This window comes from Coprinopsis cinerea, assembly GCF_000182895.1.
Source record: "Coprinopsis cinerea okayama7#130 chromosome 2 map unlocalized cont3.2, whole genome shotgun sequence".
In the NCBI taxonomy this organism is placed as follows: Eukaryota; Fungi; Basidiomycota; class Agaricomycetes; order Agaricales; family Psathyrellaceae; genus Coprinopsis; species Coprinopsis cinerea.
Window position 1 is genome coordinate 2530207 of NW_003307543.1, and position 25827 is coordinate 2556033.

Here is a 25827-nt window from a genome sequence, read left to right on the forward strand (position 1 = left end):
AAACATGAAGGTAGAAAGAAGATATCAAACTTTGCGGCGGTCGCTGAGCAGAAAACACCCTCGACGCTGATGTCCACTTGTTGCCAAATCCATCAGGCACGCGGTCGCTCTCATTTCCGCTTTTGGTGCGATCACTTTACAAAAATACCCTCGTCTCCTCACCTTTGTACTTTACAAGTTAACCTCTTATTTCCATGTTTTGCATTTACCTTACAAAAGAAACCTACTTGATAACCGGCTAATGGCAAGCGGACTGGCTCAGTCGAAATGATCATAGATCTGTTCGCAATATGTACATGCATCGAGCTTCTCCCACTGTGTACGGCTTCCTCGCATTTCTCCTGTTAATCTCCTTGAGAAGCCTCGCCGACATTCACGCCCCCCTAAAGCGGCCCGCCGTACTAAACCCCGAATCGTGATGATACCGGTGTGAAATCAAAGTCGCTAACACACATCTCCCAGCACGAGGCCTTACTTATGAAGCGTATCTGAAAGCAAGCGTCAGCCTGTGGCGATGTGGAGGAACATTGAACACACTTCTTGGTCCATTCCTTAGCAGTAGCAAGGAACTTGGCCTGATCGTTTTTCAAGAGCTGAGGGAAAGTGGTGTTAATCACCTAGACAAGATCTATGACATCAGACGTACCGCCGCAATATCAGGTTCGAAAGGATCATCCGGGCTGGGGTTGTTCAACTTGTCTTGGATGATATGCAAGACTGGGGTGAACTGTCAGAAAGGTGTTCAACATCGCTTCAAGAAGGCTTACCAGACGAAAGTGTCACTGTGGGCTTCCACTACAGCATCATTGGCACTCGGTTTCGTATTCCATCGCATAACAGTGCTCACCTCATCTCGAAGCACGGGAACACAAATGGAGCCCTCTTCATTGATACCAGGATGATAGATCTTGGTCGTAAACGTCACCTTGGGAGGTCACCTGGGTTAACTACATCCCGATGGCCTTGCACAAGGAAACGTACTGTGGGTGCCTTGAAAGGGTAGTTGGGGGGCAATGTCAACTTGAGGTTGAACGTCCCACCCTTGTACGGCGAGTCTGACTGCGATATCGTTGACACAAAGGAGGTCCAGATCGTGACAGTGGTGATAAACGTCGAGAGTGAGGCCGTCCAAAGGATACGGATATGAAGGACCATGGTGGGCAAGTATCGCCGACGGGAAGGTACCCAACGCCGCAGGCAAGTCACATTGCGTTCAAAGGGGAGATGAAATCGAGGGGATATGAATCAGTTATCGTCGGGAAGTTAACGTCTACATCCTACTCACAGCAGCCTTTATCGAGCACTTCCATTCAAAGAGGTTGTCATCGTCCACGACCACTGTCACACCCTGGAGTAACAAACTTCGTCAGCTTCACTCAGCAAGTTGTAGAATACAATGAAGCTTCAAATTGGAGCTCGGCAATCGGCAACGAAGCCATTAAGACTACAGATGAAGCGCCTACTCACGTCGATAGGTGTTTGGTGGATGTCTTTGAGTTCCTAGGAGAACAGGGCCCCTAAGTCAGCATCTACTTCACTAAGTCACACAAGCAGGGTACATCGATCCAACCTTTTGGATTCGCCTAACCGACGACGGGTAAGATCGCGTCTCTCCATCGCATTATTTCGGCGCCGCTCACCTTAATGTCGCTGCCATATTTCTTAGATTTGTCTGTAACCTTTTCAAGAACACGAGAGCAACCGGGGGTCGATGCGTTCTGCTATATAGGCGAACGTAACGGCACTGTTGAGTGGCGGGAAGAGCAAGACACGATCGGAGTCAACCAGGCTCTAGATGATGACCTCCGCGATTGATCCCTGTCATCAGAGTCGTCCTTATCGGAGCCTGATGATCTAATTGCTTCCATGCAGCTTCCAGCCACGAACTCAATTTTGGGAGAGGTGAAGTGCTAGACGAAGCGTAGGAAATACAACACTGTCGAATGGCACAGGTCAGGACGAACACAAATCAGGATTCGGCCATATCTCCGAATTACAATGGATTTTCTGCAATGTGTATGCCCCAGATGATGAAAATACATTGAGCTTTGTCCCTTGCCGTATGGTCCTTCTCGAGCGACTCTTGACATGATGGAATAGATCCACTCGAAATCTTCGCCACTTTCCTGCCTCGATCCATTCCGCAGAACCACTGCTAGAAGGAGACATAGGACACATCACTGGTCAGTTACCGTCTTGACACCACGCCCGTAGAAGAGGAAATAAATAACATACGTTGCAAGTGAAACCAGGGTTGCCCGCTTCCATCCACGATTCTCTCGAGCGTTTGAATGTATACTGGAATGAACTGTGACGAGCGGTCGAAGAGATTTGGAACGTTGGCTTCTGTACTTGTGTAGGTCGCTACAGTTTGAAGCATTGGGACGACACCGGTTGACGTTAACTAGAAGTACAGATCATGTCATTTCGCAATCGAGAAGCAACCCTAGTAGCCAACCAGGTGCTTTTGCTTGGAGATCGAGCGTGTCTTCCAGGCGCCGCGGATTTTAATCCAAGAGGTCCGTGGCCCGTCGCACTTTGTAGCTCCAGAAATTTACAAATGAAAATCGTTGAGCCTTGCCCCCGTCCTTACCAGAAACCCCAGTTGACGTGCCATGAACACCTAAGCGCCAAACGAGCGCTTAATCTCGATCTCGACCGATTACGACGTCGACCAGATGGCCGATCGTTCTTCAAAATCAAACAAGATACAATTCATTCTACTTTAAACAGCAGCGATCTTATCATTGGAGTATACTACAAAAACCATTTTTACAGCCAACACGAGATGTTCGGAAGCACAGGGTAACAAGGAGAATATTCTACAGAGCCCAAGGTCGTTTCAGCAAGGTATATGAGGCGGTCTAGGATATGGGATATGAAAGCCTGCCATCTATCCTTGCATCTGGAGACCACCACGAGGAAGACGAGGCTCGTCTTGGAGATAAGGCTCACCGGTCTCCTGACGAGCCATGTCGTTGATCCAAGCACCGTTCGGCTTGAGCTTAACACCACGGTGAAGCATAACAGCGAGGTACAACCAAGCGAGAGCGTTACCGACGGTTGAAACCTCGTCGGAGACGTGCTTCTTGGCGTACTGGCTCATCTCGCGGTAGAGTCCCTCATCGGTGTAGAGGTCATAGAGGTGCTTGGCAACGGTCTCGTTGTCGCCAGGTTCGACGAGGTAGCCAGACTTGCCGTGCTCAACTTGGAGAGGAATACCACCGGTGCGGGAGGCGACGATGGGCTTGCCAGCGTGAAGGGCCTCGGACACCTTGATCTCGAAACCTTCACGAATAGAAAGCTGGAGCGCGATGCGAGAGTTGGACATCAGGGCGTTGAGGACTGGAGCGAACGGGCAAGCAGTAAGAATGACGCCACAGAAAAACTAGGAAGAGGTGCTTACGTTGGTCACTGGGAGGGAGTCTCATGACGACGATATCGTTAGCGTATTCGTTATAAGGTGCCGAAGCGATAAGCTGCATGGTCTGGTCATAGATGATGCTTGCATCGGGATCGTCGACGGCGCCGTGTCCGCAGAGGAGAAGCTGAGGATGTTCATCTTGGCTGAGTTCAGGCGATTTCTCGTTCAAGAGCTTGCGAAGCTTGTAGTACGAGTCGATGACGCTGGGAATACCTTGAATGCCATCAGAATGCAATTCGAATAGGCGAACTGGAAAGGCACCGTACCCTTGGCAGGGTCGAAACGGGCGATTTGAATGATGTAGTCACGTTCGGGCCACTTGAGTTCGTGCATCTTCTCCTTGAGGCACAAGTTTCGGAATTCGCCCATGTAGTACTGGGAATCCCTGGGAGTATGTTACTTCATTGGTGCCACAGGAAGCTAAGAGATACTCACCAAGGGTCCAAGTCCTTGTTGAGACCGTCGAGCCTGAATGCATATTAGGCAGTGAGGTCGGCCGGCAAAGACGAATGACATACCAGTCGGTAGCAGCACCCAAAAGGCAGAGCTTCTCGAGCGGTACATCGCTAGGCACGAACTTGCTGACAGGGTGACCTGAAGAGGTTACATCGATTTCATGACCAATTCCAATGCAAAAAAAAAGACTTACTAATGAACAAGTCGGCATGTTGGATGTTGTTCCAGAGATATTCCCAGACTTCAGCCTGAGGAGAGCCCTTGACGTGAACGAGGTCACTTCGGATCTCAATGTGCGAGCGGTACACGATGGGGAGTTCAGGTCGAATCTTTTTGATAAGAGGGATAAGACCAGGCATTTGCGGATCATCTGACAAAAGGTTGTAAGATAAGACGGTACTTAGAATAGAAACTAGACACATACCGATGAAAGCGACGTCAACGCCGCCTGGTGCCAGTGGACCACCTTCCGCTGTCCACCGCAAACCATTCTTGGTGATCCAGGCGTCGAAGCCTTCCTTCTGCTCTTGGGTCAAGCGAAGATCCGGGGCAGCAACGCCCTGGAGGATGTTGTGGTTGTTCTTGGTGGTACGGAACACGCTTGGCGATGGGTTAGGGACATACCTATTAGAAGGGCTGATTAGAAGCCGATCGAGAGATAGAAGATTGATCAAAGCCTCACCATGCCGCATCAACATCCAAAGCGGTCAAAAAGCGAATGAGCGCGTGACGCATCTAAAGGAAGGAGTCAGTAAAAACGTCATTTATTTAGCCTGACGCGTCAACTCACGAGCGCGACACCACCTTAATGATAGTATATATTAGAACGCGTATTTGAATCTGGCAACCGATGAAAACGTACCTCCTTGGGGAGTAGATGAGAAAAAGCCGATCTTAACCTTCTTCTCTCGAAGCTCGTCAGCGAGTTTGACAACCGAGTTCCAGGTGCTGCAAATAGCCGATCGGTGCCCGTCCATCATAGAAATGCGAAACTGGCTTACCCTTTGCCAACAGTGGCCTTGAACTCGTCAAGATCATCGATAAGATGGATTTTACCAGCGGCGTCGACAGTAACTTGATTGCGTGGGCCGATAGTCAAGCGAGGGTTGTTACCAGGACCGAAGTACATGATACACTTGCGAGCAGCAGAATCGGCTTGCTCATCAAGGGTTCGCGGAATGGGTAACTTGCCAGAGACATCAGCCTTGAGGCCAGTCATGGCCTTCATGTGCTCTGACTCGACGTAGACGGTAGGGGTCTCGGTGCCAGAGGGAACATAGGAGCCAGTGGTGGAAGAGATCCTGTGCTTGATGTTGGGACGAGTAAGGGAATCAGTGTGGAAGGGTTTGATGTTGAAGACGATGGGGACGATGTCCATGTCCAACCACAGCCTAGTGCAGAGATTGGGTGACTAGATAGCGATCAGATGGCAAGTCATGGTGGGGATAGCATTCAACATACCTCCTTCAAGAGAGAGACGGTAATACCAGCGCCAAGGAACTTGCAAAGATGCTCAACCGAGAACTTGCGAAGAGCCTGCAAGACATATTGCTCGATCTCTTTCGCGGTCTTGTCAGGGTTGTTGGGTGAGAAGGGGATTGCCAAAGAGGCAAAGTCGGTGCTGTAAACAGAGTCGTGGATCGAAATGGAGATCTCGAACTCTGTGTTGTTGTTGACGACAGCACCAGCAATGCCGGCCCACATAGGCTAACATCGTGAGGCGATATTAGTGCCAATCGATGCGATCTATGAGAGCGATGTACTCACAGTGAGGCTCGCATAGGTGGGGGGGATGTTGGGTCGAGGACCAACGGTGCTCGACAGGCGACGGCGAACTGCCTCACTGGGCAAGCTTTGGAAGGGGAAACTGAGGTGGGCCATATTGGTCTGGGTAGAAAAGAGAAGAGGGGGAGGAGTGCCTTATATAGGCGGAGTTGTGACGTCCATGGAAATCGCCGTGAATGGTCATGTCCCCTAGAATGTAATCCATTCGTCTTCGAATCCGATCCCCAATAAGTATCCCCACTTCCCTGGCTACAAGGTGTCCCATGACAAAATCCACATCGGCCTTCTCTAGAGTATCATATATTGCCTTTCCCTTGCTATAATCAGTGCGGGTCTTGCAAGAACGCCGGGGATCCTTGGTTGCGCGTCGAGATCTAGAAGCACAGAGGGCGACAACAGCCAAGATTCGACCATGTAATCATTGACGCACAAAGAAGCCTTTGCCAAATTAGGGACCACGTGAGCGCTCGACCCGATACAGGGGCACCGCCACTGTCCGCCACCCCTTGCTTCTTCACCTCACAAAATAGCCTCCGCTGCGCAGTCCAGCCGATTTCTTGCTCTATCACTGGCGTCTGCGAACTCGGATTTCGCCTCCGACGGTCATGGGGTGCTCAGAGTGCGGCGGGGAGACAGTCTGGGACGACGCTGCCGCCTCAGAAATCTGTACAGAATGCGGGACCCTGACAGACCCAGGCCAGGTGGTTCTGACAAACCAGACTTGGGCCAATGACGCAGGCCAATACCCCGAACGTTGGGGTCCGCCGCCTCCCAACACCCTCAAGAATCCGCGCACCAACTGGGCTCTTGCTGGCCAGGGACAAGAATCCAGAGACCGAAAGAATGCGGTAAGTCCTTATGGTTGTCCTATTGTTCTTCACTTCCCGCCACTTTATTGGATACCCCAGCTGACTTGTTTCCCGTAGTACACGATGGCAAATTTCATCAAATCTCTAGCGGTGTCAATGAACGCCTCCGGACTCGCACCCCGCGCCACTACCTTGTTCAATCAGGCAAAATCCATTGGTTATTTTCGTTGGGGAAGGAAGTCCAAACTCGTGGCTGGTGCATGTCTTATCATCGCTCTTCGGGAATCGAGTCGCCCTGATTCCATTCACGACATTGCCGTCCTCTTGAAATGTTCGCCGCAGCTGCTCTCGCGAACCTTTATCTCTGTAACATCCGCCTTGCAGATAACCACGAATCCAGTGGATCCTTCCGTCTTCATGACAACCTTGCAAACTCATCTTGCATCCATCCTGCAAGAAAGCCAGGCTGATAGCGGTCTACCTTCGGCTTTACTAAAGACGTTGCGAACCCTGTCATTGCATGCAGTCACACATACGGCCACCTCTCTTTGTCACGTCCTTGCGCGCCTGTGTCCGTTTGACGGCATGAGCAAGCCTTCGGCGGCTTCAACAGCATGTGCTATCTTTATGCTCTCACTCGAGGCCGAAGCGAGATCAACTCTATCAGCACTTGGTGACTTGGGGAAAGCGCTCGGAGCCAGGCTTGGCATAGGGAAGACTGTCGTGATGACTCAATACAAGGCAATCCAGGACCAAGTCGCTACTCTTATCGAGAAGGTACCGTGGCTTAGCAAGTACGAATCTGTCAAGGGACGCGCCAAGGTAGCAAAACGTACTATCGTTGCGCGAGGTCTCAAGGATGTCATTAAATTCAATGAAGAAATCTTCCACAAAGTCCTTCTCCCTGATGTCCGATTGGAGCTCTCTTCAGACGAGCTTGCAGAGGATCAGGATGACGCGAGCGAAAAGTCGACAACGGGTAGCGAAGCCGAACCAACCAGCGACGCTCGCCCTCCTAAACGTCGTAAGATTCACCATACGCTCGATGAAGCTACGAGGTTCTTGTTGAACCCACTCGCCATCGCGGGTCCATCCCAATCACGCCCAAAATCGAAGCCTTCCAAGCCTTACACCTTCCCGTTCCCTCTAACCTCTTACGTCTTATCCACATCTTCCCTCTCCACATTCAGCCACGTCCGACCAACCCGACTTCAACTCCTCGTAGCAGAGCGTGGCGGGTCCGACGAAGTTGCCATTCCGGACGACGAACTTTTCGTAGAAGGCGAGCTGGAAAGCTTCCTTCGTGATGAAAAGGAAGCCGCGATCTTACAACGGGTTTTGGGTTGGGATCAAGACGATGAAGACAATGAGGAAGACGGGGGATCGGCGACTGAAGCCACCAAGACCAGGCGTAAATCCAAGAACAAAGAAACTGAACCTCGACCGAAGAAGAGTCGGTTGAACCTGGAAGCTCTTGCTCAGTTCATGAAAGGTTCAAGCTCAGCAGATGAAGACGACAAAGAGGAAGGCGACGACGGCAGTGGCTTCGAAGAAGACCAATCACTCGGGTTACTTGGTCTCGATGCGGCATTGCATTTCGGCGACGGGGAGAAAGACGACGAAGACCATGAGAGTGTTTACAGTGACGAAGACGACGGATTTTCCTTCCTGGGTGGCGACAGCGGCACGACCTCGAGGGCAACTCCGTACTCTTCAGCTTTGAGTCACACCGGAGAAGAGGAGCTCGTCATTGATGGCTGGCGCCCTGCAAGTCCGACTGGAGGCGCAGGAGGATACGACAACCAATACGAAGAGGAGTATGATTGACTACCTCCCATCCTACTATCCATTCATCTAACTCTCCACCCGCAGCCCGGGATAGCACATCGGGAGACGGCGTAATATCCCCAATACCAACTGAGCCCCGATACCCATCTTTCCATGGCATTTGCCTACCCCTTCCTCCCCACATGGTACCCCTCGTGTGAGTAAAGCCCACTCTATCCTCTCCATCGCACGCATGTATTGAATTCCCATTTCCTTCACTTGCCTCACCCTACTTTATCTGATCCTTCCCACTAATACCGTTGCATAATTCAAATACAATCGATACGGTGCGCACCCCCAATCCATTTACTACTCCGTCTTTCCCATCGATTGCCACCAGCTCGTCAAACGTGCCACTGACAGAGAAGCGAAACGGAACTTGGGAGGTACCGCAAGGGTACATGGTTTTTTTAGACACGGAGACAGGAATAATATTGTCTCTTCGAAGTGACATGGGAGGCCTGTCAGGTGGGTTCCAATTGCCTCGTTGCTCTTGCAAGACTTGATGCTATCTACGGATATAGAGCTGCTGCTAACCTTCAGACAGCCCCTGAAACACTATTTCAGTGTCTTCTATCTTTCTTGTCGAGGGCGTGTCCATCGATGGAGCGATAGAAGCGCTCAGGATCTTCGCCTGAGCGCCTCGTGTTTGAGTGCCGAACTCTACAGCTAAACATTCCACTGTCCGACTGTGAATGTCTAAGTGGATGCGGTTGAGAATAGCCACAAACACGAGTTGTCCGCTTGCAAAAGTGTATCCAAGAAATGGGTATTGTAATTCCACGATGCATTGGTACTGTACCAATTCCAAAATGTAAAGAACCTATCCCACAAGTGTGTCCAATTCAGTAAATCTTCTCCATGATCCACCCACCGTTGCATTTGGGCTTGCTTTATCCAACGTGCTCGACAACAGTAGTCACGAGCTTGCCATCCTTGACCACGGTCCTTAACATCTCCGGCACTGGGTGCTCATCGAACACACCGTCCTCCTCCCCAGGTACCGGCAAACTAACATTAATAGCGCTGCACTTGGCGGTAGTGATTTCAGCGTTGAGGCTCGAGTTGGAGAGGTAGATTTGGCCGGAATCCGTCGAGTCAACTTGAATCATGGGGGCCGTGCCTGTTACCTGTAGAGTGAAGGACGGAGAAGCAGTAACTGAGACAGAAGAGACGACGGATTCAACGAGGACGGCGGTTTTGCTACTGTTGTCTGATACGATGCAGCAGTAGTTCAACAGGCAATTCGTAGTAGCACAAGTGAAAGTGTGACGCACGGATGGTAACAGCGTTAACCTTGCCCTTGATGATGATAGTGGATTGCTTGCAGTTGAAGATATTGACAGATTGGTTGATCTCGACATTCTCTACGACCAATTGACTTTCATTCTCCTGCCATTCCTGTAATGCACAGTAAGTGCAAGGTAATAGCGAAATCGAGAGAAGATTACATACAATCAACCACTTGTTACCCTCTAGCACAAACTTGGGTGGTTTCTTTCCAGCAAGGGCTGAAGGCTTGGTGGGCTTAATAGGCTTCTTCCCAGCTACACGCACATGTTTCAGACATCGCCCTCGCAGGAAGGTGGTAGTTACGCACCAGGAGTAGGGGCAGAAGGAACAGTACTTCCCGCTCGCAAAGCGGGGTTCTTATGTGTCATCTCGCTCTTGTCAACCTTGCGCAGGCCCTGCGTGATTGCTTCTCCCTTATTGAGCTCAGCAAAGACTGATGCGGCTCCACCAGCTGGCGCAGTGGCCGCCTTGGGGGCAGGGGGCGGGGGAGGTGGAGGGGCGGGAGCGCCTGCAGCAGGGCTCTTGTATTGGTCGTAAGGAATGCCCTTTGCGTTCCAGACCAAGCCGGCGGTGTGGTGCTCCTTCGCGAAGGCTCTCATGGCGTCAAAGATAGCCATGAACGCGCGAACGAATTCGACGTGCTTGGGATTCCTTTAGGACAGACGTTAACTCAGTGGATTCGTTATTTCAACGGCTCACGCACTTCTCTTTCCATTCCTTGATGATTCTGTTACCCCAGAACTCAGTTGACTCCTTGACGTCGCCAACATACGGTGCAGGGGTAGGCTACAGGGACATATCAGCAAGGAACCCATCTTCTAACAACTTGAAAGTTACATACGCTAACAACCCACCCAATCGCAGGTGCACCCTCAGCCATGAAGGTAAGATGCTGCGCAAAATCTCTGCTCCCGGTGGATCGCCGAGCCTCTTTCGCCTTGGGAATAGCCTTGATGGATTCTTCGAGGTCGCGCAACAAACCCTCCAAAGCCTTTTGGTCAGGTTTCTGACATGTTGCGGCAATGAGCAAGAAGGATCGAAGAGCAGCGTATTGCTTCTCGATCAAGTCAGCCTGTACGACACGCGTTAAGCAGAGGGTAGGATGTAGATAAGAGCATCGGCAAGACGCACCAACTCGCTCACGCTCTCATCTCCAAGTTCTTTGCTGAGCTTGACAAAGGGCTTGACCTTGCCTTCGAGAACCTGTTCGTCAAAGGCAGTCACGCTCTTTGGTGTCTCCCGGACAGCAGGTTCCTGGGCAACGGGTGGAGGTGGGGGCGGAGGCGGTGGGGGTGGGGCGGCAGCCCCCGTCGCAGTGGACCCAGAGGTGGGAGTAGCGGCCTGAGCAGGGGCCGCACCAGGAACTAGGCTTCCTTGACTGGCGACGATATCCTCGATTCGGGAAGTTGCTGCCTCAAGGCTGATGATGAAGACAAGATTCAATCATGCCGTTGCTTCGTAATGGTCGATTATAGTGCTCACCGTTTAATGATGGTGGCGAGTGAGTGAAGGCCGCCTGCTTGTTGGGTCGCCATCGTTGTCAAGTAGTGAGTAGCAAATGTCGAGCGTGCGGTCAGCGACGTCGACGGTGGATGAACGGACAAGTTGTGCGCAACGGTGCTGCGTGTTCGCGTTGCCATTGATGATCGGAATGTGCCGCCATCATCGTTATTGGAAAAGTGGAAACAAGTCTAATTTCGGTGCGTAGAATCTAGTACGGGGAATTGTAGACTACAAAGAGGCGTCTGATGTGTGTAGGCGAAGCTAAATTTCGCGGTCAGTAAACAAGAGACCATCTGAGTTCAAGGCCAGCCAGCGTCTTGGGTCTCAACGCTCTTCTACCTCAGCGTTTACCTCCTTCGCCAAAGCTTTCTTCTTGGCCTTCTTGCGCCGCTGGCGCTCCCGTTCTCGTTTCTTTGCAAGCTTCATCTCCTCTTTCGACAGTCCAGGGTTCGCAAGTTTGTCCAGCTGAGTTGCCTTTAAGCGATCGTCTGTTCAATCTTCGAGAGCATCCATCATACCTTCTCCAACAATCTCTTCCGCGCTATCTTTCGATTCTGGCTGAGGGAACGGGTTTCTTGACAGGACACTCGAATCCCAGTGGGCTTATGAAGGAGCTGGACATTGTTTTCCGTTTTATTGATTGATTGACCACCCTATTAATACAAGCATTATGGCGGGTGAAACCGAAAACTACGGTAGTGCATACCGGTCCACTACCTGCACTGAGATCAGCGACAGGGCAAATACACCAAGATCAGGAGACACGCACCTCGAACGAAACTCTCCTCTAAATCCTCCTCCTTCAACTCCGGAACAATACGTTGGGTATGAGCACGTTTCAAGGCTGAATAGGACATGCGCTTAGTCGAGGGTGGAGAAGAAGGGTGCTCTTCAGCTGGAGCAGCATTTGACGCTTCACTGGCAATCAGAGTTCTCGTCGGGACGTTCACGTTGGCTGGAAGACATACCGTTTGCTGCGCCTGGGAGGGATGGGAGGTGGTGACTTGATAGACTCGTTGTCGCCCAGTTCAGTTTCCTCTCGGATATTGACATCTGTCTCAACATTAGTTTCAAGCCAGGCACAGGATATACGGGAGACGCACGGTAGATGTCTGTTCCGTCCTCCAGCTGCCTCACTTTCGCGGCCTGCACGATGTTCTTTCGGAGGACCGTTGCAATATCCTTGAACAAGGCAGTGTGTTGCTCATATGAAGCAGCATCGTTCGCTGTTTGAGCAGCGGCTATAGCGTCGTTCCGCATTTTCTGCCGGAAAGCTGTTTCCTCGTTGAGCGCCTTCGTCCCGAGCTCTGCTGGCAGCGGTTACACACCTTGTAGAACGGGTTCATCGCCTAGAATTCATTCAGTAACATGCAAGCATATTTTCCATTTCAACGCACCCCGGAAAGTGACAGAGGCTGCTCGCCATAGGTCTCGATAGGCAGACCGGGCTGAGGCTCTGAGCGCTGGCGTAATGGTCATGGAGGAAATTTGACGGGCTCTGATTGGCCGCGAGAAGCAAGGCACCTTTCGTGCTCCGGAAATGGAAGTCTGTCACGTGGTGCGCGACTCTCCGACGCGGTCGACGCGCCGCACGCGCCTGAATTGATAAACAAACCCATCAGCCCCTCGTATTCGCTCTAAATCTCGGTCGCTAGGAACTTGAAGTTCTCAAAATTTGTATGGTCAGCTTGAAGACCTTCTTGAGCATGTGTTTACCGAAGCCAATAAATTTTGGATATCGTCAAGAGTGTGTACAAGGTTTGTTTATTGGGAGTGTCTACTTGTCACGTGGGACTAAGGCGAATTGGTATAAATAGCGAGGCGCATCGCCGTGTTATCATCCCCTTTTTTGCTACCACAAACCACGCCAACCACCGCCCTCCGCCCCTTTCCCCTCCCTCCTCAAGACTTAATACCTTCCAATGGCCCGAGGCAAAGCTGCTACAACTACTAAGGACACAAAGTCCACCACTAAAGCTGCTGCAAAGCCAGCAACCGCCAAGAAGCCTGCCGCAAAGGCCTCCTCTCACCCTTCATGGGCGGACATGATCAAGGTAAATTATTTTCTCTGCCGAGGCTAGCCTGCCTGAAGGTCCAGTCTTCGACTACATGTGGTCTTTATCCTTCAACGGCTGCGAGCCAGCAGCGTAGAGGGTGGTTCCAGTGTGTCGACGCTCCAACCAAGGGTGGCTATGCCTGGCACTGTCGCTGTCGACTGCGGTGAACACGGCTCACATTTACGTTACAGGAATGCATTGCTGAGCATAAGGAAGATGCCCGCATTGGTGTTTCCCGTCAACAGATCAAGAAGTGGGTGGCCTTCGTGATCGGTGGAATCAACATGAGCTAACCTTTGTCTAGGTATGTTGAGAGCAAGTACAAGCTTGAGTTTGGCGCCGCCCAAGTCTCTCAACTGTCGAGAGCCATCTCCACTGGTGCAGAAAAGAATGTCTTTGTCCTCCCCAAGGGTAAGTTGATACCGACAGCGTAGCGTCCACCCAAGTCTGACCTGGATATTCAAGGTCCTTCCGGTCGTGTTAAGCTTGCGCCCAAGTCCAAGTCCGCCGATGCCGCGAAGGAGAACAAGCCTACATCCAAGGCTAAGCCAGCTTCCAAAGCCAAACCTGCCGCCAAACCTGCCTCCAAGAAGCCCGCTTCCAAGCCCGCCTCTGACGCTAAGGCTAAGGCTGCCAAATCGACGACCACCAAGTCCACCACTAAGTCGACAACCAAGTCATCAACTACCAAGAAGGCTGCACCCGCATCGAAGCCAAAGGCTTCAACAACGACGAAGAAGGCTTCCGCTGCACCGAAGAAGACAGTGGCTAAGCCCAAGGCTGCCGCTCCAAAGAAAACGACGTCCGCTCCAAAGGCCAAGAAGGTATGTGGAAGTCTTTCCCGCCTAGCTATCGTTCATTGACCGTTGCATGGTAGGCTGTGACTGGTACCACACCCGCTGCAAAGGCAAAGACTGCTGCTAAGAAGGCACCCGCTAAGAAGGCTGCGGCCAAATCATCAACAACAAAGAAAACGGTAAGCATACGTAGCTCCACGCCGACTGTGGATGACGCTGACGTCGTATTCCCAGACCGCTAAGAAGTCATCTTGATTCTAGTCATGACTTGACCTCCTGTTTATCTCTTTCTTCTCGATGTGATCTTGTCTCATCTCACCGTGGCCACGGTTTTTTTTGCACTTTTCAATTGTTCTCTTTCTCATTTGTATTCTTAATTTATTAGCTTGCAAGTTGTACCAGTGTAGTTCCATATCTTCTGTCTCTCTACTGTTGCGTCCGGATATAATTGTCTCGGCTCTACAACCTAACTGTTGCTTATGTCCATTAGTGTATCCTATAATGAAAGGGCACCTTGCTCGCCAATGTCTTCGCTAGGGCTCGAGCGCTATCAAGAAGCGCCATGGCTACATTAACTCCTAAGTTAAGGTTAGGGTTTGACACCAATACGGTTACCACGGGTTTTGGCTGCTCGTCCTCCCATTCGTCGCGTTTCTCGTCTGCAAAGGCCAGGTGCCTCCATGTCGCAGCCCTATTATCCTGCAAAACCGCAGGCTTATTACCCTGGTCCTGATACCCGACTTTCGTCCAGAGAATCATATCCAACATTTCTCTCTGTCGGCGAATCTCTGCAACTCCAACTCCAGTGGGCGTGGTGTGGGCTATACGATGCTTTTAGATGGAATGTCGTCTTTAGAACTGTGACTAGGTATGCTTAGTCCTCTATAAACGAACTGCGAACGAGAACCGATATATATCTTATTTCTTTCTCTATACGTCGACCCATCGATCATCCGGCCAACCTGGTACTGCCCCACACTGTCGCACTATAAAGCGACCCAGAAATCCGAGCCAACGTCTACAAATCCTTCTTGCTCAACTCCCTCTCGGTCGTATCGATATATACATTCGAACTTCTCCTTGAACCTCTAGTCCGGAACCAAGAGCGGTGGCTACACCGAAACATTGGATGGTTCTACCACGTTTTGTGGTTGCTCCCCGTTCTGGGTGTCTCTTTCTATCTGAACGTACGTGTGTCCACGTCAAGTCAATCCCAAATATAGTCACTGACACGCTTAACACTTGACTTTAGAGTACCTGGTGCGGAATCATAGCCAAACGCACGTACGCTCTGAACTATGGAGGGCGAGGTGCTGCAGCCCAACCTACGGGGTATGCTGGGATGCTAAAAGCGCTGGCAACTTCTGCGTATAGAATTGTCATGGTCTTCACCTCGTTGCTTGTCTCGTTCGGATTGGGAATCATACCCTATGTTGGTCCCTTTGCCGGTTTCGTGTTTTTCTGCTGGATAGATGCGTAAGTCGCTGTAACTCTGTTCTGGATGGACTAGCTGACTGACGTATTGCCGGTTGTCACAGGTATTATTGCTTCGAGTATGGCGGACCCTTGGCTCAGGAGGGAATGATATTGATGGCCTTGACGTCTAGGTTCATTTGGATTTCGCGTGGAATGTCCCTGGCTAGACGTGTGCGCCATTTAGAAGAACGTTGGGCTTATTACCTTGCTTTCGGTGCGTTTATGTCGTGTCCAACTCGACGACCTTGCATGTTTCTCAAAAAAAGTGCCTGTAGGTCTCCCTGCAACGGCAATCTGCATGTTAGGACGGGGGCTCGCTAGTGCCGCTCTCTTTGCGCTCGTATACCCCGCCGTAAGTGTTGTGGACTATCCACTCCCGTATTCCCTCTCAATACCGTAAATCCTTGCAGTACATCATTCTCGCAATGCACAGTAACCCTCGCCCTCACGACCCCTACAACCCACTCCCTCCGTCCACCAACGCTCCCGACACAATCCGCCACCCATCCCCTTTCATCCCAATCCGCGTCCCCGTTTTCGCGCTTGTTATTTGGCTGAACGATAATATCGTGCGGATACTTAGCGTTGGTGGTGGACGGCCTGCTGGAAGTTCGAGTACTGGTGGTGGTGTCCCGGGGAGGAGTAGAGCGTTTAGCGACGCTGCTGAGAGTGTGGAAGAGGGAGAGGCACATGAACTCGGCAAGATTGGGAAGGACGCCCCTCCATCATTGCCTACAAAGTCTACGAGACAACGAGTTACGCTTTCGAGGAGGAAAGTGGATTGACCCATGTTTCCTCATTTGCGTTCGAATAATTCACGGGGTTTCTGGATTTCGGTTTTCGCAAGTGTTCAAGTTGAGATAAGACGCGACGGGGTAGACTCTCTCGTACATTCGTACATGTGAAGACTAGCCGAATCCAGCCCATTCGATGGAGAGATACGTTACTTCTTTCTTTTCGTCGTCCCATCCGCAAAGCAGGTGCGATTTTTTGGTGGCCGTACCCAGTCGACCATGGGCGACGATCTCCATTGGTCGCAAAGTTGAAGTTGGTGCTGGAATGACCGTTGCGACGAAATGCGAGTGGTATCTTAGAGGATCGCCTATTGGACTGGTATCAGCAGGTCATACTCGAGAGGGAAAGGGAAGGCATGACCTGGATAGACGAGGTAATCTCCTCCAAACTTGATTCCTCCGCCCATGAAGTATCCTTGATCCCATAGCCCTTTGAACACCCCGCATCGAGCACGCTCTTCGAGGTTAGAAGGGTAGTCCCAAATGCCCGCTGCCTTGGCCTCCTCCAGTGTTGTGTAGACATTCGACTTGTCCCCATCGTGATACCACGACAAGGAGTTCGAAGAGGCAGGGATCGTGATAGTGTATGGTGTCGAAGAGGTTTTGCTGAACGTCTTCTCCGTCGTCGGGGGTGCAGCAGGCGATGCTGCAGTCGTAGAGGGCGGTTCTGGCGTTTTCGAAGAAGGTGCAGCAGATGGTTCCGCTGCCGAAGAAGGGCCTTCTTCGCCTTCTTCCTTCTGGGCAGAAGCTGCTAAAGCCTTTTTCCGCTCCTCCCTTTCCCTCCTCTTCCTCTGAGCCTCCTCCGACAGCGCCCTCCCTGAACCTGAACTCTCTTTCACCACTTTCTCTTCGAGTAACGCCAATTGAGCTTTCATTGCATCTTCTTGCTCTTTATTCCAGTCTTGTATCTCGCAGAGGAAGGGGTGGGTATGGGCAGATGGGTCGTCGACGAGGACTGCAGCGCCTGTTTCGACCAGCAGCACAGCTTCTTCCGGGAGTAGCACGAGTGGTATGCCCAGAAATACGTTCTGCTGGGATAAATGTGGGAGTGTACCAGACAGTACACCACACAAACGATACTTAGATCGGATTGTAGCTATGTCTGGCTTGGAAATCCCAATTGGCGGTTAATGAATAAATTGCAGCGAAAACCAAGTAAAGGTTTACCGTCTACATCCCAGACGTATGCCTTTTTATTCGATACGCGCAGTCGAACAGGTCGAGTCGAGTCCGAGTCTGACATTATTCCCCTCGTTGTGGTTACGTTTCAAGAAGAAAGAGCATTCATGGATTTTGATGGTATGAGTTCAGATAAAGAACTCCGATGATTAGCCTCAAGTGTACACCGAGTTCTTAGCCTTCTTCCTCCGACTCCTATTTCTGTTGAAGATCGGTACGCTAGAAGACCTCAGGTACTCGAGCATGGCAGCATATGTCCAGGATATATTCATGCTCTTCGGAGATTCTATCACTCAAGGATCCTGGGCACCAGGAGATACGGGGATTGGTCAGAGGCTGTCGCGTTAGTATCATTCCTCTTGAAACGCTACTGCAATTGATCGTGACGCTGGATAGACGTCTACGCAAGGAAGCTCGACGTTCTGAATAGGGGCTTTTCGGGCTACAATACAGATTGGGCACTACCCGTCTTCAAACAGGTGCGAACGGCGGCGCTACGTGGAATGGAGAGCTCGACCCACGTCTCACGATGGTCGCATGCAGTGTCTGGCCAAGAAGGATGAAGCTGCCAATGGTCCAAAGGTCCGCGTCCTCACGATCTGGTTCGGGGCGAACGATGCGTGTATCAAACCATCGCCTCAGCACGTCCCCCTCAACAAATTCAAAGCGAACCTTCGAGAAATGGTAGACCTCGTCCATTCTCCAAACTCGCCTTACTATGCCCCGCACACCCGGATTATCTTGATAACTCCGCCACCTGTGAATACACACACTCGGAAAGCCGATCTGGAGTCGAGGGATCCGCCGGTAGAGCTGGACAGGTTGTTCGATGTTACCAAGGAGTACGCCTCGGCCGTCATGGAGATTGCAAGAGAAAAGAATGTGGCTGTTGTTGATGCCTGGACTCCGCTCTGGAAAGGCGCTGGTGAGGGCGAGAAGGCGTTGTCCAAGTACTTGCCGGATGGTTTGCACTTGAATGAAGCCGGTTATAAGGTATGCGACGACTTGCTTATACGATAACATTCTGTAGCTTTCGAAACGTCTCCACTGACGTCGGGCCCAGGTTGTCTACGAGGCCCTCATCAAAGTTATTGCCGAAAAGTATCCGGACGTGCATTATGAACAGCTCGGGTTCGCGTTTGCACCGTGCGTATTTCCATCGCTTTTGTTGTTGAAATTTCAACATGATCCACGTTGTGCTGAACCCTTGATGGCCAGATGGAAAGATATCAAGTGGGAATCCCCAGAGGAAAGTCTGCAGGTCCAGAGAGCGAATGTTGGAGCATAAATTGGACTCTGACTGCCTTGTTTTACCCTCGACAAGAGGTGTTAATTAACGTCATGTTTGTGGGGTTTGGTCGAAATTGGATGTCATGGGCGCTTCGCCAACCCCGGTTGCTGTCCGTTTCTGGACAAAGGCGTCACCAGGGGCCGGATTAAGTCAGCTACACGATCACGTGTCAAGTCGAACATTTGCCAACAGAGAACAAATAAAGGAAATATTGGCGGCCAGACATTCAAGGAAAGCGCGTCTTCTGTGAGGTCTACCAGCAGCTAGCGACACATTTCACCGGCGAAACATCAAATACGCTCCAGGCAAGATTGGACGCGGGACAGACAGGTTTCTGCGTCGATTGAAGCAGCGAAGAAGCTGCTTTCTCTGACAGCCGAGGAGTGTGGGACCTACATTTGCCCACAAACCCTGGTTGGTTTCGGTTTATAGCGTCACACTTGTTCCAGTAAGACCTGTTGGGTCTTTTGCTGTTGCTTTGTCGTCTGAACCTTCTCCTATTGTCTGTAGCGCACGGCGTCGCACGTCGACACACTCGTTTCAAGAATTTCAAGGTATGCACAGGTTCTGTTTGCCAAGTCTTCTGTTTTGGGCTTCGAATGTTCAACTTTTGCCATGTGTTCGCCCCAAATCCAGCGGACAATGGAAAGAGTGGCTCAACTTATCCTCCTTTTGGATTTCCCCGGCTTGTGCTGACGCAACGTTTGCTGTTCAGGTCGCGCCTTAAATCCAACACCAAGTTGAAATCAACCTCTGACGAGACCCTGGTCGGTACCACTTGGTTCATGTTGGGTTTTCGCAACTAATACCGCGTTTTTCCTTCTCCTTTGTGCGCCGCTGTGCCACTGTACTATTTCAACTGTGCCACCCATTGCCTCTTGTACAACCACCACCGTTTGTTCTGACTCCATGGCTACCTCTGCCGTGCACGACCCCTACCTCGCGATGCCTTTCATGTCACGACTATTAGACTCATCAGCCTCTCACCGCGGTCTCAAACGCCAACGATCCACTCGACACAGACACACTCGCTCAGACTCACAGATGGCCCTCTTTGCCACTCGATTCCTCGCTCCACCAAGTCGCAAGTCTAAAGAACGGAAACGCGACGATATCGACGAGTACCTCTCGTCAGACTTGGAAGCCTCCTTTGCATCCAATGTGTCCCTCAACTCGCCTCCCAGGCGCCATGCCCAACTCTCGTCAGATTGCGACGCAATGGACATTTCTCCCATGCCGCCCCAACGCCACGGGCTCTTGAACGTCCCGTCATCAAAACCTGCCTCGCGGCCCCGCGCGCTCACTACCAGCAGCTCCCGCCTGTTCGGCAGCGATATCAGCAACAGCAGTCCCTCCCTTCTTCCTAGTCCTAAGTTCCCAGAAGGAAAACTATCGACTAACAGTGGAACCGCTAGTGGCAAGAAGCTTCAGCGCGCTGCCTTGCCCGTAGAATGGATGTCCGCAATGCGGTCTCCAGAAGAACCAGAGAAACCTACCGTAAGTTCAACCCCCTGTCGAGAAAGTTTTCCCAGTTAGCTCATCCCACCCAGATTCCAACTCAACCCTCCTCTCCAATGGATGACGCCATGGATGTGGATACTTCGTATCACCTAGATCCTGAGCCTGTCTTTGAACCCGTCAACTTCTCACCCGAGCCCAAATCCGCCGTCCCTACCGTCACCGGCTTCAACAACCTCTTCTTTGACACACTATCACCCCGTCGATCATTCGAATCCCCCCGCGGACCAACGACCAAGAAGCGCCGCTCATTCTCTCCCGAATCCAACCGCGCCATCAACAAAGATGCTGATTCCTCTCCTGGCATGTTGGCTTCGTCTCCCTCGGACTCCAGACTGGATCGTGTGTCGAATGCTGCTACCAGTCGCAACGGCAAGCCTACTCTCCAAGGTCTTGGTGCTCCCGCACTTTTCATGAAGCGCGGACGCCGTCCCGTTCTCTCGGAAATGATTCAACCATCGGACTTTGACATCCATTCTGCGCATCCGGATATGTCTTCGGGCCTTTCACAGGAAGAGAGTAGTCCCGCCCCCGCTGCGCCTCCAGTGAGACGCGCCTTCTCCGCTTTGCTTCCTCCTTCCATCTATGCTCAAGGAGAGTCCGACTCATCGTTTGATGGCCCTGATATGTCGTCCCCTGCCCAGGCGTATGCGAAGCGCCAACAAGTCAAGACCATTAGGCGTTGTGACGGCACTGAGGACTTTAGGCCGTTGACTGGTGCGAGCGCCCTCGTCATGAAGGACAGTCCTTCCCGGCGCTTTTTGGCTCCTGGCTTGCCTGGCTTTGGCGACAACGAGGCTCATGGCAAAATTCTCCCTTGCCACCGCGTTACCGAGGATGGCCTCATGAGAATATCTGTCCCGACGGTCAGTTGCATTTTTCATCCCCCTTGCGCGTTGCTTTATCTTTCTTCTCCTATAGTTGGACGACCTTTTGGATGGCAAGTACGATGATCAGATTCACGACTACCATGTGATCGACTGTCGCTTCGATTACGAGTATGCTGGTGGCCATATCCGTGGCGCGGTTAACATCAACACGACCACTGCTGTCGAAGAGCTGCTGCTTGGGCCCAGCCTGACGAAACCGAAACCATCGGTCAGTGGGGATAGTACCAGGAAGACTATCCTCGTCTTCCATTGCGAGTTCAGTGCCAAGCGAGCCCCTACCTTGTAAGCCAAATGTTGGACTTTTGTCGCTCTCACCAAGCTTACGTGCTCCTTCAGTGCGAAGCATCTGCGGGCCAGGGATCGTGCCATGAACAACCATGTGTATCCCAAGATCCACTATCCTGAAGTTTACATCCTTGAAGGCGGCTACTGCAACTACTTCAAAACCTCCGGTCGTAAATGCGAGCCAAACGCGTACGTGACTATGGATGATCCTAATCACGCCCTGTCCCGTCAGCAAGATTTGGACCAATTCCGCAAGGCTAAATTCGGTCGTCACAAGTCCTACGCTTATGGCGATGGTCCTTTGAAGAATGCCCTCAGCCAACAACTTCAACCCAAGCGGAATACCGCCCCCGCTGGTCTCTTCGCTGCGGGCAATGCTGCTCGCACCCGTCGCGCTGGTACAGTCTCGTTGGGCACTCTTGCCGAGGACGCCAACACCACCGCTGAGACTGGCGACGACACGGACACCGACCTTGGTGACAGCCCTTGTCCTCCTCCGAACAAGGTGGCCGCTCTCAAGATGAACAAGAAACCTCTCCGCCATCTTGTTCGCTCGGAGACTTATGGTCCCACTCGCATGCCGCTAAACTTCCACTAATGAAGCCACCTCGACGTAAATGACGACGCGTCTGGAATGCACGACCTCGACGACCATCTACCGGATGTACCTTCGCGTAACTGCGGAAGCGTGCTTCAGATCCAACTGGCTCAACGCCTAATGTCATTCAACGCTTGTATTGCACCACGGAACGACATCCCCGTCGTCAATCATCTCACTTTAACACACGCCTTCACTGTCTGCCTGCCACTGTTTCCTGTTCGCGCTTTCGCGGAGGCAGTTTTCTCCATCCCGCTCTCCAACGAGCTTTACGGCCCGTGTAACGGGCCAAGTATACCCCTCTTTTATCTCTTGGGTGTTTTGACTTTCTCCCTTCAACAACAATCGATACTCACGGTCGCATGAACCGAACACAACGTCGTCACTCGACCTTCGCCAATCGCCACCGCCTTTCGCTACCCACTTCGACAGAACCGACTGATTCGCATCCTTTGACCAACGTCAACAACGATATCCTCGACCTGTATCGACCTCGAACGCATCGAACACTGACTACTCCCCCACACTCTCAAAACATTCTCACCTCTTTTCTCTCACTCATAATCTCATCAGCATCTTGACGAAGAAGAATAGCAAGAACAACTATCTCACTCATCATTCGGCTCGACACTCACAAACAAACATCCATTCCGCATTTGTATAACCTCCCCGCACGCAGACATTTAAATTTGCCGACCGTTTAAAGGACCTGGCTTGTAACTTCTGCTACATTGAATGGACCTCCTTTTATTTTTCTCTCTTTCCTTCCTCCACCTTTTATCTTTTACCATCTTTCTTTCTGGGTTTCCTCTACTATCCTTTGTTCCAACGTTAAACCACATATAAGAATATTTGTTCCCATCTTGCATACTTATTTCCAGTTTTTCTTCCTGCCCTCGTTTTCTTTCTGTTCTGGTTTAGACTTCTTTCCCCCGGTACTTTGTGCACCTTCCGCCACTCGATTATTCGTGTGTAGTGTACACATCCTATCTTCTCGCAGGTGGGATTTTCCCTAGTGGAAGGCACCTTCTGCGCGGTTGTTTTCTCTTTCACAAATCGATCTCATTTTATCTCATCCGTTCATCTTACTCTACTGTACCTACATACGAATAGTAGGTTACTCGCTGGCGCTCTTGGGGGACTTGTTCTTTCTCGTTGACTGGATTCGCCTGTTTCGTTAAGCTATGTTCGGTGTTTTCTTTTCGTCGAGGAAATCGCTCTTTCCCCCCTGTTATTATTATTATCGATCCTCAGAGGTCTTTTCTCATCCATTTGCAAGGGTCTCTCGTTATTTATACAATCCGGCGTTCGTTCCACCTTTCTGTCTTTTCTTTCAAGAAGAATAAATCCAACTGTGAAATCGTGTAATGTATTGGTTCTGAGCTGTCAACTTAGCCTGCGACCGCACAATTGAAGAGAGATTGGACATTGACCGGGTCCGCGACGTCGAAGATGATTGTATCAGCGACGCGTTGACGCGTTTTGCGTTTTACAAACCGCAGGACTCTTGATCTCCAACTTTCATCATCATCTCGAATCCTCCTTACCTCACCTTCCTTTTGACGACCACCCGACCATGTTTCAACGGGATCCCAGGGCAGGTGCCTTCCTCGGTGGAGATCGTGTTTCTGGACAAGAAATTCGAGATCAAAATGGTGTGTAACGAATGAGTCTTCCTCGAGTTTCCAGCGACGACGCTTGCTCAAGTTTTGGCTGTTGGTCCTTGGTCTCGAGTGGAAATTCTGACGATGTTCTCTGTATACAGTGATTGCTGCGCAGACGATAGCAAACATCGTCAAGACCTCGTTGGGTCCTCTCGGTTTAGATAAAATGTTGGTGGACAACATCGGAGTGCGTCCTTTCCACTTTCATCGTCCAAACTTGCTCAATCTCATCGCCAAATGCTCTTTACTGCACCCACCAGGAAGTGACTATCTCAAACGACGGTGCTACGATCCTCTCCCTCCTCAGCGTCGAACACCCCGCCGGCCGCATCTTTGTCGATCTCGCTCAAAAACAAGACAAAGAAGTCGGCGATGGCACCACTTCCGTCGTGATCATTGCTGCGGAGCTCCTGCGCAGGGCGAACGAGTTGGTGAAAGCCAAGATTCACCCGACGACGATTATTACGGGGTATAGGCTTGCATGTAGGGAGGCTGTCAAGTTTATGCAAGATCAGTTGAGCATCAAGGTGGACGCGCTTGGGAGGGATGCATTGATCAATGTGGCCAAGACGTCGATGTCGAGCAAGATTATTGGCAAGTGAGTTACATTTTCTGAGGAATAGGGAGAATAGGTTGGAAAATGGTTCTGACAATGCTTTTGTTTTTAGCGACGACGACTTTTTCGCGCCTATGGCGGTGGACGCGATGCAAGCCGTGAAGACGATCAACCTGCGAGGAGATATCAAGTACCCAGTCAAGGCTGTTAACATCTTGAAGGCTCACGGTAAAAGCGCACGCGAATCCGTCTTTGTTTCTGGATACGCCTTGAACTGCACGGTGGCCAGTCAAGGTGGGTGTTATTGAAATGCTTATCTCTGGGGGTAGAACTGAATTTCACACTTTCTAGCTATGAAGAAGCGAATCACGAACGCGAAGATCGCTTGCTTGGACATCAACCTCCATAAAGCCCGTATGCAACTTGGTGTGCAAATCCTGGTGGATGATCCCGAGCAGTTGGAGGATATCCGACGAAGGTGCGTTTCGATTGTGATATTGGGCGAGAGCCCTTGTTGACTGGTTCTATCTATGTTAACAGGGAATCTGAGATCACTTTGGAGCGGATTCGCAAGATACTGGCTACCGGAGCCAATGTTATCCTCACGACCAAGGGTATCGACGATCTCTGCCTGAAGGAGTTTGTCGAGGCAGGTGCGATGGCCGTCCGTCGTTGTCGCAAGGAAGACCTCCGCCGTATCGCGAAAGCCACCGGTGGACAGCTCATCTCCAGTCTTGCCAACTTGGAGGGTGAAGAAACGTTCGAGGCGAGCTATTTGGGTACTGCCGACGAAGTGATTCAGGAGCGCATTGCGGACGACGAACTCATCCTGATCAAGGGTACCAAAGTAGTCAGCTCGGCATCGATCATTCTCCGAGGTGCCAACGAATCGATGTTGGATGAGATGGAAAGGTCGTTGCATGACACTCTTTCTATCATCAAGCGAACGCTCGAAAGCGGCGCCGTGGTGCCCGGAGGTGGTGCGGTTGAGTCGGCTCTGAGTGTTTATCTTGAAAACTTTGCTACCAGTTTGGTTCGTGCTGTTCTATTATTAAGAGGTGTGCCGTGCTGACAATGTACCCAGGGTTCGAGAGAGCAATTGGCCATTGCTGAATTTGCTTCGGCTTTGTTGTCGATTCCAAAGACTTTGGCCGTGAACGCGGCTAAAGATTCTACGGAGCTCGTTGCGAAACTCCGTTCGTATCACAATGCTGCACAAAAGGCTCCTGCTGGGGACCAGAAGAAGGTTTTGCTGCGATATGGTCTTGACTTGTTGAATGGGGAGGTTAGGGACAATGTCAATGCCGGTATCCTCGAGCCGACCATGAGCAAGGTGAAGAGCTTGAAGTCGGCATATGAGGCTGCTGTGTCCCTTCTCCGGATTGACGATGCGATTCAATGTGTGCCTGGTATGTCTCGTTCAATTTATGCGTGACCTTTCGCTCACCTTTGTGTCTAGACCAACCTGCAGAAGACCCCCACGCACATTAAATGTAGAGTAGATGTAGAATATCGAAATAATGAATTGGATGAGACTCGAACTTGTGACATGAGGGAAGACTTGAAAAGGAAAGTGAGTCACACGGGGGCGGAATTCAACAAGCAAAGTGAATCGGGGTGGGGGC

General features: G+C 51.2%; 11 protein-coding genes across 11 annotated transcripts; 6 read left to right on the top strand and 5 right to left on the bottom strand.

The window, feature by feature from the left end:
• Positions 1–475: 475 nt before the first annotated feature.
• CC1G_03905 (hypothetical protein) lies at positions 476–1155 on the bottom strand (the record flags this gene model as incomplete). Its single annotated transcript, XM_001833636.1, has 6 exons — positions 476–488; positions 538–593; positions 647–717; positions 768–795; positions 848–925; positions 982–1155. 6 exons carry the CDS (start codon positions 1153–1155, stop codon positions 476–478), a joined length of 420 nt encoding a protein of 139 aa, XP_001833688.1.
• Positions 1156–2696: 1541 nt separating this feature from the next.
• Positions 2697–5761, bottom strand: CC1G_03906 (trehalose phosphorylase; the record flags this gene model as incomplete). The annotated part of the gene is made up of 13 exons (XM_001833637.2): positions 2697–3345; positions 3407–3637; positions 3691–3809; positions 3860–3892; positions 3943–4018; positions 4074–4250; positions 4305–4504; positions 4563–4615; positions 4671–4684; positions 4743–4828; positions 4882–5291; positions 5342–5587; positions 5648–5761. The coding sequence occupies 13 exons, from the start codon at positions 5759–5761 to the stop codon at positions 2894–2896; spliced, it is 2211 nt and encodes a 736-aa protein (XP_001833689.1). The 3' UTR covers positions 2697–2893.
• A 509-nt stretch (positions 5762–6270) lies between these two features.
• CC1G_03907 (hypothetical protein) lies at positions 6271–8301 on the top strand (the record flags this gene model as incomplete). The annotated part of the gene is made up of 2 exons (XM_001833638.1): positions 6271–6513; positions 6592–8301. The coding sequence occupies 2 exons, from the start codon at positions 6271–6273 to the stop codon at positions 8299–8301; spliced, it is 1953 nt and encodes a 650-aa protein (XP_001833690.1).
• An 893-nt stretch (positions 8302–9194) lies between these two features.
• On the bottom strand, positions 9195–11129 carry CC1G_03908 (adenylyl cyclase-associated protein; the record flags this gene model as incomplete). Its single annotated transcript, XM_001833639.1, has 8 exons — positions 9195–9514; positions 9579–9702; positions 9757–9848; positions 9902–10245; positions 10298–10380; positions 10436–10666; positions 10726–11014; positions 11077–11129. 8 exons carry the CDS (start codon positions 11127–11129, stop codon positions 9195–9197), a joined length of 1536 nt encoding a protein of 511 aa, XP_001833691.1.
• A 292-nt stretch (positions 11130–11421) lies between these two features.
• CC1G_03909 (hypothetical protein) lies at positions 11422–12576 on the bottom strand (the record flags this gene model as incomplete). The annotated part of the gene is made up of 8 exons (XM_001833640.1): positions 11422–11562; positions 11616–11750; positions 11804–11814; positions 11867–12015; positions 12066–12150; positions 12201–12371; positions 12426–12446; positions 12495–12576. The coding sequence occupies 8 exons, from the start codon at positions 12574–12576 to the stop codon at positions 11422–11424; spliced, it is 795 nt and encodes a 264-aa protein (XP_001833692.1).
• Positions 12577–13019: 443 nt separating this feature from the next.
• Positions 13020–14206, top strand: CC1G_13972 (hypothetical protein; the record flags this gene model as incomplete). The annotated part of the gene is made up of 6 exons (XM_002911887.1): positions 13020–13151; positions 13346–13407; positions 13459–13565; positions 13620–13978; positions 14032–14130; positions 14186–14206. 6 exons carry the CDS (start codon positions 13020–13022, stop codon positions 14204–14206), a joined length of 780 nt encoding a protein of 259 aa, XP_002911933.1.
• A 425-nt stretch (positions 14207–14631) lies between these two features.
• Positions 14632–16212, top strand: CC1G_13973 (hypothetical protein; the record flags this gene model as incomplete). The annotated part of the gene is made up of 7 exons (XM_002911888.1): positions 14632–14819; positions 14946–15138; positions 15204–15427; positions 15490–15504; positions 15559–15641; positions 15703–15779; positions 15838–16212. The coding sequence occupies 7 exons, from the start codon at positions 14632–14634 to the stop codon at positions 16210–16212; spliced, it is 1155 nt and encodes a 384-aa protein (XP_002911934.1).
• Positions 16213–16529: 317 nt separating this feature from the next.
• CC1G_03911 (hypothetical protein) lies at positions 16530–17464 on the bottom strand (the record flags this gene model as incomplete). Its single annotated transcript, XM_001833642.2, has 2 exons — positions 16530–17323; positions 17389–17464. The coding sequence occupies 2 exons, from the start codon at positions 17462–17464 to the stop codon at positions 16530–16532; spliced, it is 870 nt and encodes a 289-aa protein (XP_001833694.2).
• A 179-nt stretch (positions 17465–17643) lies between these two features.
• CC1G_03912 (GDSL Lipase/Acylhydrolase) lies at positions 17644–18815 on the top strand (the record flags this gene model as incomplete). Its single annotated transcript, XM_001833643.2, has 5 exons — positions 17644–17743; positions 17797–17879; positions 17944–18393; positions 18464–18546; positions 18619–18815. The coding sequence occupies 5 exons, from the start codon at positions 17644–17646 to the stop codon at positions 18686–18688; spliced, it is 786 nt and encodes a 261-aa protein (XP_001833695.2). The 3' UTR covers positions 18689–18815.
• A 785-nt stretch (positions 18816–19600) lies between these two features.
• CC1G_03913 (tyrosine phosphatase) lies at positions 19601–21982 on the top strand (the record flags this gene model as incomplete). Its single annotated transcript, XM_001833644.1, has 4 exons — positions 19601–20188; positions 20242–21075; positions 21131–21381; positions 21436–21982. The coding sequence occupies 4 exons, from the start codon at positions 19601–19603 to the stop codon at positions 21980–21982; spliced, it is 2220 nt and encodes a 739-aa protein (XP_001833696.1).
• Positions 21983–23488: 1506 nt separating this feature from the next.
• On the top strand, positions 23489–25737 carry CC1G_03914 (t-complex protein 1). The gene is made up of 8 exons (XM_001833645.2): positions 23489–23637; positions 23748–23833; positions 23907–24244; positions 24315–24496; positions 24554–24680; positions 24743–25235; positions 25287–25611; positions 25662–25737. The coding sequence occupies exons 1-8, from the start codon at positions 23559–23561 to the stop codon at positions 25691–25693; spliced, it is 1662 nt and encodes a 553-aa protein (XP_001833697.1). The 5' UTR covers positions 23489–23558; the 3' UTR covers positions 25694–25737.
• Positions 25738–25827: the final 90 nt, after the last annotated feature.